General features: G+C 38.5%; 1 protein-coding gene across 5 annotated transcripts in view; it reads right to left on the reverse strand.

The window, feature by feature from the left end:
* Window positions 1–3,223: 3,223 nt before the first annotated feature.
* Window positions 3,224–14,003, reverse strand: part of LOC122876764 (GTPase IMAP family member 8-like) — a 39,943-nt gene continuing 29,163 nt past the window's right edge. For 3 of the 5 annotated variants that reach the window (XM_044197467.1, XM_044197465.1, XM_044197466.1), the window contains exon 4: window positions 3,224–7,245. In XM_044197467.1, the coding sequence (XP_044053402.1) occupies window positions 4,778–7,245 (2,468 nt within the window). In that variant the 3' untranslated portion in view covers window positions 3,224–4,777. Of the gene's footprint in view, window positions 7,246–9,068; window positions 9,129–10,766; window positions 10,853–11,831; window positions 12,064–14,003 lie in introns of those variants that run through there. The other 2 variants (XM_044197463.1, XM_044197464.1) reach the window with 2 other exon arrangements.

Raw genomic sequence — 14,003 nt, forward strand, 5'->3', positions numbered from 1 at the left:
CAGATTTTCTAATGTCGTCATTTAAAATGCCCTGGGTGTGCACGAGTTTATTTTCTTAGCACTATAGATGCAAACGGTGCAACAAAATGCTGAACAAACACAGAATCATGGTCTTGACACAAGAGTCTGAGTTCCCTTATAGTTTTAGTTTGACTTGCAAACTAAAATCTCTTAATTATCAGATCAGCTGTCTCTGTATCATTTAATGCTCAGGCTTCTGCCTCATGAGAAGCAGTGAGCATTGAAACAGACTTTCCTTACCCAGTGTTTTGTATCTCAGGCGACTGTCCTTGGTGGCTAATTGTACCTGTGTTAGGTTTTGAGAGAGGAGAGTTTGGGGGTTAGGGAGGCACAATGCAAAGACCATGTAGACATTTTTAAAAAAATACTTTTTTTTTTTTTGTATAGTAATTAGTGTTATTAAATTTATAGTAATGACAGCTATAGGAATAATGTCAGTAACAGAGCCAATAACAACTGTAGTAGCAGTTGTGTCAAGCAATTAGTGTCAATACAATGTACATAACATGTCTAATTTTATTAGACTAAGCCTAATCAGTTCCAGCCTACAGCCCTGCATCTTAAAAAGGAAATCCCATAAAAGAGAGGAAATATGAAGGCAAGAAAATCCAAAGCCTTTCACTCCTGAAAGGAGCTGTAGTTTGTGTGAACAGCGACACCAAGTGGCCATTTATGAATCATTCTCCCTCATAAATCCTGACTTGATGTAAAATCTGTTTTATATTTTCCCTCCTGGGTTCTTGGGACCAAATACAATGTTAACATAGGCCACGCCCCTTTCCACCTACATACTTTCTGACATTTTGATTTCAGTTCTAGAGGTTTCTTCACAATGGCAGAGGCATCGTTTGAACTTTTTCAGATACACTAAGTATTTGATCATGAATGAACCTTTCCCAACATGAAAATACCACTGAGGAAAGTAACTCAAAATAAATGTTGTTAAACCAACATAAAATGAATCTTTCTGAATCATACTGCAGGACACTAAGAAGTAAAACACAAAGTTGAACATTAACAAAGAGGAGTGGGAGGTCGACTACTCCCTATGTGGGGGAGGGAGGGTGTGGTAAAGCATAGGTGGTGTTTTCATGGCGGGCGGCTGTGCACTTACAGCGAGGGGTTACATTTATATTGACGTCTTCAAAAGTCTTGAAAAGCAGAAAATATTCACATTTAAGAAAAAAGAAACAGTGAATGTTTGCTTTTAAAAAAAATTACTTCAACGATTAATCGATGATCAGAACTGCTGCAGATTGATAATTGATTAATCGTCACCAGGTTTTAATTGTGGAAAACGTATGAGCGCTACGAGATTTCAGTTCATAAGTAACAACATACTAAACAAACATTAAGCAAATGACAGAAAGTTGTGTGGGTGTGAGTGTAGTGACTGTCTTCAGCTAACTGCTCTGTTCAGCCCTTCATCCTCCTCTTCGTCAGCATCATCCTCTGGTTTGCATTTGTCGGAGTGAAACCACACAACAGACTGTCCGCACTCTGCAGCTGGTTCAGGGACAATCCGACTGAAGCCGAGGGGCAGTAAAAAACTCAAATAAGGAAAAACAACATTCAGTGTCGATATTTTCCTCCTGCCAGTTATGTGCCTCTCAGAGTCTCTCAGCAACTTCAAATATAGATGTGTTGCACATTTTCTTTTTCAGAATAACCCGGACTGTTGGAAAAGGAAGATGTATTTGATGTGAATAGTTGCAGTCAATGTTTATAATAGATTGATGCACATGTAGAATTTAGGTTTGCCTAGAATTTTTTTTTTAAACGTTTTATCTGAATTGTCTCATTACAGAACAGAAACTAATCAGTGGCATCTGGGAGGTTTTTGGTGAAACTGACAGCAACCATGATCTCACAACAGCCTCATAACTGACAAATAACACAGGCAGAAACTGGTCAAGTAAAACAACAAAGATTTACTCAAAGTAACTTTTACACAAAACATGCCACTTATCTTTCTGACTTCATGGGGGTCAAAGGTCAACTCCTAGACTGTGAACAGTTCACTAAAGCATCATAACCAATAAATAACAGAGAGCTATTCAGTGAACTCTGTGCAGCCTCATTTCCCATCAGGGAGAATGGGACCAAAAGTGATGCTCAAATGTTGCTTGGATCTCTATAACAACAAAATTCTAAATGTAAGGTTTGTACAGTTTATTTTTATGGATAATATTGATGCCAATTTACAAGAAGGCTGTCGACATATGAAGCCTTTTATCTTGTGTTTCTAGAGTCACGTGTTTTTGCGGACACGTAAGGAATGGTTAATATGTCATATTTCTTAAAGGGAGTTTGGTATAACATTTTCCCCGGAGAGCGTCTGGAGCTTACATTTAATTGAAAGTGCTACTGTATGTATATTTTTTTATCGTTTTGTCACCACTACAGAAACACTAGGTTACTGCCAAAGTCTGATAAGGTTGTCTGACGTTGACTGCGGTTAGTTATTGGTTGGATTAATGGTTTACAGTAATATGTGTTTGTATTGATTGAAGGTGGCTGATCAGGCTAATTATCAGCTAATTGTACTCAGTTTCTAAGGCAGTATGCAGTAAATTTTGCCCTTTGTGTGCGTGTTTTTAAACTACTTTCCTAACTAAACATGATGTGCCTGATTCGGTGTACAGTAATAAACTCAGTACTGGTTTTCAATACACTGACTCCTAATTGTTGATTGTGTACTGTGTTGTCTTCATACAATGTAATTATCACTTATTGTTATTGGCCACAATGCCCCAATAAATTTGTATTTATCAAAGGCCAACGTGGCCTTGCCCTAAAAATGACATAATTCCAGGCCTGGAGTCTGGAAATGAATTTGGATTAGTGTGAGTGGATTTTCTTACTCAGGATAAAATTTGATGACTTGGAAATTGCATAGGGCCTCACTGGAAATGGCTAAATGACATGCATAGTAGTCAAATAACAAAAACTACTGAAAATATAGAGTGCGTGTTCATAAAACCCTCAAGTCCCAGCATGAGTTGTTTTCACCAAAAAAAATTGTTTCAGATTTTTTGTACTCCATAATAATAAAACCATAAGCACGAGCACAGCCTGCGATCAGAGCTGTACAGGGGTCTTGTGTGTACAAGTTATTTTCTTGTGTACACAAGATATAGATCTAATATCTTGTGTATCTTTGTACACACAACTTCATACAGAAAATACAGTTCACAGGAAAGATTTTTTTATGTGCATTTATTTGTAGATTAACACTGAAGAAACAAGAGAAAATGTCTAGAGTTTTATATCTTTCACAATGTTGAACAAAACTGAACCAATGAACCAAGACAACGGATGTGTTTTGTTTTTAAGTTGTTAAGGACGTAGTGTTGGAGAACACGTCATGGAGGCAGCTACATCACAGGTGATGGTTAACTTGTATTTGCTTGCTGTGAACAGTCAGTAAGGTTGCTAAAAAAGGTGTTTGTTAAACAATATATGTACAAAATGTACACACTAAATTCAAAATAAAGAAATACAAAGCACTTTATCAAACAGCTCTCATGTATTATCTTTACATTCCAGTCACAGAGCAAAGCACCAGTTTTTCTGAAAGATACATCCCTGACATTTAAGAAACCACCAGAAGGTCGTGAAACCCTTTGAATAGAAAAATATACCTTCTATGGCATGTTTTAACCTGTTACCCAAGGTGCAAATTTAAACCCTGGTCGGAAATCACATATTTTACAATATTACCAATATTAAAAAGTTTTATTAACAGTTATATTTGTCAATATTAATGTTCATACACTAAAATGCATTATATATTCTTCTTGTGCTGTACAAACAAGTAAGGACATATGTATGTATTATTTTAGTTTAAGATATATACATTTTTTTTTTTTTGGTACTAACCAGGTGTGCTTTGAAACTGATATGCTGTACTTAGCAAACACAACTAATACAGTGAACCAAAGAACAGTCTGAGGTTACAGACTAGCTGGAATTATGGTTCTCTGAAAATAGACGTAAACGCCTGTGTGGGATCCAACTTCGTGAAGAAAAACCCAAATCTGTATAAAAGAAACAGCAATGCAAACGTCTCCAAATGATCCCTGTGCATGTTTGCTCACATGCAGCCTGGAGAAGCAAGTTCCAGCTTTAAACAATTATTACTATTCACGGTAACAAAATCTATAAATATAGGAATTTGTAAATTAATGTATTCAAAAGGAACCATCAAAGATGAATTACAATAAAACAGGCTTGCCACGTAAACCAGAAAATTAGAAAAAAAAAAATAGTTCACAGAGGTTTAGCCAAATGTCTAAATCAGATTTCAGACTGTGTTTGGACCCTGTGGTGTCACTATGAGGACGGGACTTCTCTTTTATTGAATTTAACCAACTCTTTTTAATGTGTCTGTGTCCTGATTGATTTAAAAACTCCTGCCATGGAGTTTCAAGGCACACTGGAAAATCAAACTTTCCATTCACATAGTGAACTGGGGTTTGAGAAACTGGCATCCAGAGAACTGAATTTAGGAACCATAACATTTGATTTGTAGTTCCCATTTCTAAACACTTAAACACGTCATTAATTATTGGTTATTTATGTTGATAATCATATGGCTGGTGAGTAGATCAATATCTGTTTCATTTCCTCTGTCTGTCATTTTACTGAACCACTTCCAGCCATGAGTGTAAACTGAAGATGCAGACATTCATCTGTAAAGCCCATAAATGTAAAACTGCACCCTTTAAATCAGCCTAGAAAGCTCTAAAACTCTTCATGTGTGTTCTTTTGTCTCTGTAGTGTGTGTGTTTGCAGGACTCAGAAAAACGTAACATAAAAAAAATAATTGCAACATCAACAGCACAAACAAAGAACATGTCCACTTTCTTCTCTTACGATAGTACTCTTCTTGGAGCTTTCTGTAGCTTGTTTTCACCTCCTCCAGGCTCTGTTTATCCTCCTGACGTATTCGTTCCCAGATGTCTTTTCTTTCCTTTTCCCAGGCGTCTCGATCTCTCTTCATCTCTTTTCTACACAGCTCCAGCTTCCTCTCAGCATTTTCCCTTTGCTCTCTTTCTGATTGAACTGTTTTCTCCGAAGCTTCCAGTTTTCTTCTCCATTCCTGTCGCTGAGTTTCTTCTTGTTTTTTCCGTCTCCTCTCTTCTTCCTCCCGTTCTTTCTTTCTCTTCTCACGCTCCTTGTTGATGCATTCGTCTTTGTCCTTCAGCTGTTTCGATAACAGTTTTCTCTCCTGTTCAATTTCTCCACGCTGTTCATTCATTTTCCTTTGCAGTGTTTTCAAATCTTCCTCATGTTTTCTGAGGTCCTCGTCCTTTCTCTTTATCTCTTCTTCCTTCTCTTTCAAAATCCTGTCCACTTGTATGAATTCCTCTGTGTCATCAAACCTCTCAGTGTTGTAGCAGCCACCATTTTCCTTCACCATGGTCTCGATCTTGGTCAGCAGCTCTCTGACCTGTGTGCGGTTTGTGTCATCTTTGTTGTTGAAGACCAGGTATCTCTCCCCACAGTCATTTATGAGTTGTTTGACAAAGCCATCACAACCTTCGATATAACTCTCAAATGTCTGATCTTCCAGATCATCTCCTCTGGTGAATATAATGATGATGAATTCTCCAGATTTCTTGCCAAAATATTTCTTGATCAGCTCCACAGAGTCTTTTTCCTCTTGTGTAAAGTTTCCTATTTGCATCACTAATAAGAACACATGAGGTCCAGGAGCCAACAGGCTGAAGCATTTGTGAAGCTTCTGTCGAATTTCATCATCAGACAGAGTTGTATCAAACAAGCCGGGGGTGTTGACCACAGCGACAGGCCGTCCAGCAATGTCTCCTGTTGCTGTCTCATAAGACTTGGTCGGTGGCTTCGGGGCGATTCTGGGTTTGAAATGCTTTTTCCCTAAAATAGTGTTTGCTGTCGCACTCTTCCCACTGCCAGTCTTCCCAATCAGCACCATCCTGAGAGGCTCTCTGCTCTGGTTTTCATCATCACCTCCCTCCTCACGCTGTTTCACATCCTGCAGTTCAGCTTTAAGTTTTGAAACCTTCTCCATCTGAGCCTTGGTGAACATGTCCTTTGTGAAGCATCTGGATCCTTTAACTGTGATTTGTTTCAAAGCATCCAACAGCTCTGGGATCTGCTGCTTGTCCTTGATGTTGAGAACAACATATCTGTCTCCACAGCTCTGACGGACCACCTGGATTTCTCTGTTCTTTCTTACAAACTCAACAACAGCTGGAGCTGCAGGATCTGACTCCACAGTGAACAGAATCATGGTGAAGTCATCGACTCGAGAGCTGAATGTGTTCTGGATGGTCTCTAACTCTCCCTTGTCTTCATCAGTGAGGGGATCCACAGGTAGGACCAGGATGAAGGCATGGACGCCTTCAGGATCACAGAGGGAGATACACCTGAATGATTCCTCCATCACTGCCTCCTGAGGTTTTCCATACAAGGCAGGCAGCTCCACCAGGGAAACCCGACGTCCACACACCTCTCCCTGATTTTTAAGACACACTGATGAGTTGGAGACTGAATGAAGCTCTGTCTGACCTAAAATTGCCTTGGCTGCTGAAGTCTTCCCTGCTCCTCTCCTCCCACACAGAACCAGGTTTAAAGCTGGTTTGATGTGTTCAGACTTTAGTGTCATGACTAAACCTGCATCCTCATCTTCAAATACATCAAGGCTGACATGCTCTCCATTGTTCTCCTTTGCAGTTTGACCCAAGCGTGTCAACAGCTCTGGAAGTTCAAGGTTCTTCTGCTTCAGGTGTCTGTATCTACACATGCTGATCATGTCTTTTAAGGGCTGGTCTGGTACATCTTTGTCCATGAAACCTGGACTCTCCTCGCTGGGTGTTGATATTAGAACCAGTGAATGATCAAATGGTTGATCACTGAAGAGTTTCAGGACTCTGCAGAGTCTCAGTTTGAGTTCCTCAGTGAATCCTTCAGGCTGTAGGACCAGCAGGAACACATGAGGTCCAGGATCAGAGAGTCTCACACAGTTTGTCACATGCTCTCTCAGTTTGTCTTCAGATATGTTGGGATGCAGCAGATCTGGAGTGTTGATGAGAACTATTTCTTTCTCTTTCAACTGTCCTCTGACTGTCAGAAAGTCTGGTTCTTGCTCAGTGTTGAACCTAGTCTCTCCCAGTATGAAGTTCCCCACTGAACTCCTCTCAGACCAGCTGTTCCCCAGCAGAACAACCCTCAGCTCAGACACTGAAAAGAAAAACAGTGAATTAGAAAGATGAACTATGAACTGAACGTGACCTGATAGACCAATCTAACAGGATTATGATGAAACCTAACTCTAATTGGTGGACCTGGAGAAAAGCTATCAAACATCCAGAACTCAAATTATATCTTGATGCATGGAGATACAGGAGAGTGTTCTGGTTTGGTACTGTTGGATCACAGTGCAGCTTTTGACACAGTAGACCACAGTATCTTAATCGACAGACTTAGGCAGTGGGTGGGTATCTTTGGGTCAGCCCTGCAGTGGTTCTCCTCCTACCTCTCTGATGGCAGTTTCTCAGTTGCTGTTGGCAACTATGTCTCTACATCTGAAACTCTGTTTTGTGGTGCGCCCCAAGGTTCAGTCCTTGGTCCTATTCTGTTTTCCTCGTATATGCTTCTCCTTTGACAGATAATAAGACACTTTAAAGATATCTCTTATCGCTGCTATGCAGATGTAATTCAACTTAGTAGAAAAGGTTTCAGTCAAAGTCATCTGGACACTGTTTTCAGAATCAAGACGTTTCGGCTCCCATCCGGAAGTCATTCTCAATTGTGAAAAAATGGGACGGGAACTGGAAATTTAAGCTAGTCTGTGTTACATAAGCCCTGCCCTCAGGAAGAAATCTACCTAAGTATCTGTTAAAAGCTAGTTTCACCTGAAACTGACCTAATTGTTTCCAAGATGGCTCAGTAATCAGTAATCAGGCCTATTGTTTTCTGGCTGCACCTACCTCATCACTGTTAAGTACCTGATTAGCATATGATTGGCGTGACCAAGGTGTTAATACACTGTGATAGACCTTGGGCAGATTGAATCTCAGACCACCATTTCTGTTCAAAGAGGGGTTCTCTTTTTTCACAAAAATGGCTTCCTTGACACACCATTCAAACCAACTATTCTTTCTACTTATATTTAGATTTCACTCTATCTTAAGCGATGTGGTGACCAAAATGAGCAAAATGTTGGTTTATGCCAAATTAGTTCCTAATGATCCTTTGAATGGAGTTAGATGTTGGATTTGGTGAAGTTACCTTGAAGAGCAGTGTTCTGCTATATGGGCAACATGAGATATACGAAATCAGAACCATGATGATCACTAATACGATTGGCTGAGTGCTAATTATATGATTGTACGCATGATAAGCTGGCATGGCTCAATAACTTATTACAGACAGCACTTTTACTGCAGCTGCACAGTTGGAGTTAATGAAGCTGAGGACCACCTTAAACATTTCTAACTATGAATATGTTTACGAATGTGTACTACTAAAAGAAACCTGCCAAATCTCCAAAAAAGAAACACAATCTCAAATAATTAATAATAATTAATGAAACTGACTCAATGAACTAAAACTGATTGAGTTTCATTCCAAGTGTTTACCCTTTATACTTGTATATTTGCTATATGTTAGGGTTTAAATGACAAATTCCCATCAATTAAATCGGTATTTAAGTAAAACATAGATATTTTGTAGTCCATTGGCCCAGTAACAGAAACTTTTAGTTGATTTGATCATAATATCTTTATATGTCATTGCATAGCCTATTTTCTAAGTATGTAGGTATTTATTGTGGAAAACTTAATTCCATTGGTGCTGATAGTCATTTGTATCTGGAAATTAGTTAATTTATGGACTTCAATTAATGCTGGAGCATGACTACGACTTTTTAAACTAATACACTGCACTTTTGTAGGTTTAGTAGCACAGCTACTGCAGTAGCTCTGATAGCAGCTCCAGATACACTTTGAGCCAGTTTGGAAGAATACCTCACAAAACACCTAAACATAGTCAGTTGAACTCACTGGTAGGGGGAATAAGCTGATAGCTGCTGCTGTGGCTCAGAGGTCTCCCTTTGATTCCCTCTGTAAGAAAACAGAAAAATAACATTTCAGCAAATCAAACCTCTGTCAACATTTCAGATTTTTTTTTATAGTGTTGAGACAGTAGAAAAATGTTGTTTAAAGACCACTGTAGTGTGGATGGTGTAGAAAACAAGTCCATTAACACAAGGATGATTTGTACTAAATCCTAAACCTACAGAGAGAAGAGTAGAAAACTGTATTTGACTGAGTAACGTTACAGACAACGGCTAACAGAGTATGTTTAACCTTACAACAGGTACGTTTAATTTTGTAGCTAAGATAACTCAGACATTTACAATTATTGATGGTCAGTAAGCCTGAAAACTTTACCTTCATCAGTTATATTAATCGTTGCAGAAAGACAATGGAACTGCTAATGGGAAAAAACACACTGTCCCTTATTATTATACCACTGTGTGGAATTCATCTTAAGGTAAGCTCAATGTTATAATATTAATATTGCAAATATTCCAAAACAGTGTTTAAAACTCAATAATCAGTCCCAGGTCTGATTAACACTTTAAGATACTGTACTAGATACTGTAGATACTGTTAGATATACTGTTCAATATACTGTACATACTGTTAGATACTGTTAGATATACTGTTCGATATACTGTACATACTGTTAGATACTGTTAGATATACTGTAGATATACTGTACATACTGTTAGATACTGTTAGATATACTGTTCAATATACTGTAAATACTGTTAGATACTGTTAGATATACTGTTCAATATACTGTACATACTGTTAGATACTGTTAGATATACTGTTCAATATACTGTACATACTGTTAGATACTGTTAGATATACTGTTCAATATACTGTAAATACTGTTAGATACTGTTAGATATACTGTTCAATATACTGTACATACTGTTAGATACTGTTAGATATACTGTAGATATACTGTACATACTGTTAGATACTGTTAAATATACTGTAGATATACTGTACATACTGTTAGATACTGTTAGATATACTGTAGATACTGTAGATATACTGTAGATACTATAGATATACTGTAGATACTGTTAGATATATTGTAGATATACTGTTCGATATACTGTACATACTGTTAGATATACTGTTCGATATACTGTAGATATATTGTAGATATACTGTAGATACTGTAGATACTGTTAGATATACTGTAGATACTGTTAGATATATTGTAGATATACTGTTCGATATACTGTACATACTGTTAGATATACTGTTCGATATACTGTTAGATATATTGTAGATATACTGTACATACTGTTCGATAGATACTGGATGTATTCCTGTTAGACGGAGCAGTGAACCACTAGAAAAGTACTGACCCTCTCCTAGACAATTTTGCCTCAAACAGTGCAATAATTATTCCAAAACACAGTGACATTATCAGCATTGATTACTGTGATGTTGGATTTTGTGAATCCAATATTGCAAGTATAGACTCTCTCGTATATAATGCTGTGTCTCCATCTAGTAGTATAGATTTGGTCTCACAACGAACGATGTTTGTCTGTTCAGAGGGAAACTGGGTCTTTGCAGCAGGAAAACAACAAGATCCAGATATTTTAATTCAACATAAAACAAATAAATAGAGTTAATGCATGTTTCTGCTGTGCATGTGACTGTACTCACCAGATGCTGCAGCAGCTGCCATACTGTCTCTGTGCTGGAAACACCGGAAGAGGCTCAGCTGGAGACCAACAGCTGGTCCTCAAAGCCTTCAAACACAAAACAACTTTACCAACCTGGAGCCACTTCTTCTTCTGTGGTTCTGCTGACTCACTCAGTCACTCTGTGCCAATGATGTCACCAGCCTTTAGGTGTTTGAACTTTATGGTCCAATACGATATGGCTCTGTTATACGACTTTCAGGTGAGCATGTATAGCAAAAACACTTAAAACACACTAGATGCCAAAAGGCAAAAGGTGATCTTTATACAGGGAGAAAAACAATGGACCTCTCTCCTTGTGACATACAGGAAAAACAGGTGTGATTAACATTCATAGCTGCATTCCATGCAGGTGTGTTTGTTCCAGTGTTGGGGTTTTATGCTGGTGTAGGTATTTATCGTGAGTATTAATCTGATGCCTTTATGACTTAAAAAAGTCGTTTTTAATGTGTGTGTTTCTTTCTGTGCCCACACCACAAGTCAATGTCCCCGTGATGACAGTAAAGGTTGATCCAGCAATCAATCAATCAATCAATCAAAATGTGTGCTGTGAAAGAGGCCTGTACTGTCCAACAAGCATCAGTCAAGCAGCTGTTACACAACCACTTATTCCATGAGTAGCAGTATTAGTACTAGCAGTAGCAATGCTTTAGTAGCTGTAATATTACAGTAAAAAATAGATGATCTAAAACCATAAACGGTAACCATTTCCCTCCAAACAAACCACCGGATTCAGTCTGCACGTCACTTCTTTCCTGTTATAGTTTTACCACACTGATCCGACATAGCTGCTGTCATTCAAACACACTATATACAAGTATAATGTGAGGATATTAATACAAAGCTCCCTTTTCAGCTACGATTGTGTTCCCTCTGTGTTTTACAGGCTGCAGGCCTGCAGCCGCCCTGACCGCGACGATCATCAATAATCAGTACGAATCATTATAATAACACGATCCATCAACATTTCCAACAACCTGCAGCGACTTTATTCATGTTTGTGTTTAGTTTTCTGGAGTTTACTCACCAGCTGATTCTTGCTGCGCCATCAGGAGAAAGTGAAAGTGAAAGTAAAGACAGTTCGCGACGTCAGAAGGCTCCGAGGCGCCGTTCTCCACACATCCGCGTGTGAAAAGTGGCCCGAAGTATACAAGTCCACGAGCTGTGGATATGCAAAGTGAACTTTGAATATAATCACAGCGGAAACACTAATTCCCCCGGCTCCAACAGACTTCACTAGTGCATGGTAGAGCGCCACCTGCTGGGCAGCAACAGTACAACACACTGAAGAGGCGCAGTGCATTTTTATCATAAAGCAGCCATCAGCTGAGAGATGATGCTTGTGATCACACAGGTGGTGACGCTTTCAAATATAATGAAAACCAACGAGCTGCACCAAACACTGCGTCGCTGAGGCCGCTTTAAAGCGGCACTGTCGGGCTGGACTCAGACCAGCGGCCCCTCTGGAGGCCCTGGTTTGTCCTGATGTCTGTCCGTGTCACTGAGGGTCTGCTGTGACCGACAGAGGTTTTGTGTGCTTGGATAAATTTGTGACACAGGTAAACAGCATCAGTCACAAGGCCACGCAATTTGTGATCTAAACGGAAACAAGAGGCTCATCCCACCAGCCGAACACAAACAGCAGCAAAAGATGCTCACAGCTTCAGCTACAAGCAGACGAGAAATAACTGCCGAACATATATGTAAATGTAACAGGGATTTAAAGGATCAGAACATTGCCTTGTGAGGTTCCTGTAGTTTTTATTAAAGCAGGATATACTGCAGGAGAAAACAGGCCTGTTTTGGATAACAGATAGTTAACAGCACAAAGGAAAAACAATACTTTCACTTCTCAAACTAAAATCTGCTCAAATGTGCAAGTATTTGATATGTAGTTGTATTTGGAATTGCATTACTGATAAAATCAATCAAACTGTACTTATATAGCACAAGTCATACATCAAATCCAAGTGCTGAACATAGGTTTAAATTAAAAAAGCATTTAAATGAATAAAATAAAGTATAATGTATGACCTTTGCTTGACCAAAGTATAATCCTTTGGTCAAGCAAAGGAGCACCTTCAGCGGAAGACTCATCCTCCCACAATGCACCACAGAGCGCCACAGGAAGTCATTCCTGCCTGTGGCCATCAGACTCTTTAACTCCTCCCTCTAAGTGTCAGTCTGTATGACCCGAAGTCACTAAACTGGACATTGATCATTACATCTCTGCAGTACTTGAATAATTGTGCAATATCCGTGTACTACTCATGTGCAATATTTAGCTTTTTCCTATTTATTATTCGTACCTCCATTACTGTTGTTGCAATACTACTTATTACTTATATTATTACATTGCATTATTATACCGGTAAACCCACTTGGTACATCACACTTATTTTATTTTATACTTTTATACTTATACCCACTTGGTACTTAATGTATTTTCTGACCTGTTTTTATAGTGTATTGTATTTTCTTTGCTAGTACTTTCTCCTGTGTGCACTGACGTAAAGGCGAGCTGCTGTAACAAAGAATTTCCCTTCGGGGATCAATAAAGTATTTCTGATTCTGATTATAATGAAACTAATAATAATTAATAACAGTAAAAGTGCAAATTACAATAAACACACAGTAGAGTAAAGCCAGGCTAAAAAGGTGTGTGTTCTTTTAAAGATGTAGAGTGTTCACTCCAAACATGCTCACTTACAAGTAAAAGTCCTGAATGCTACTAATTTCAGTACGAGTAAAAGTAGGTAAGTATTCTTAGAAAAAGAAACCATGTGACTTAAAAAAAATGAAATCATTAAAACTTACACAAACTTCTAACAAACGTGTCCACAGAGAAATGTTGCTACAGCTGTAAAAATCAGTTACAGAACAAAAAACAATAAAACAGAAAACTCCGATGTGAGTATTTTTAGTCATGTTTTACATTTGTTGCCATTCTTATCTATGTACGTATGTTAATATTAGCATCTGTAAGGTTTTTTACATACTTCTTATGGCATTATTCTTAACCACGTTATTACAACACTACTACTGTACACTACTGACACTTTTATACCCTGAAAATCTCATTCACTGCAGTAATGCCCCTCTTTTTAATAGATTACTGAAGAGTAAACTACGCCGCCACACAAAAACACATAATCATGTGATTCATTCAGGCACATGACAGTCAGAATGAAGACAGTCA

This window comes from Siniperca chuatsi, linkage group LG5, assembly GCF_020085105.1.
Source record: "Siniperca chuatsi isolate FFG_IHB_CAS linkage group LG5, ASM2008510v1, whole genome shotgun sequence".
NCBI lineage: Eukaryota > Metazoa > Chordata > Actinopteri > Centrarchiformes > Sinipercidae > Siniperca > Siniperca chuatsi.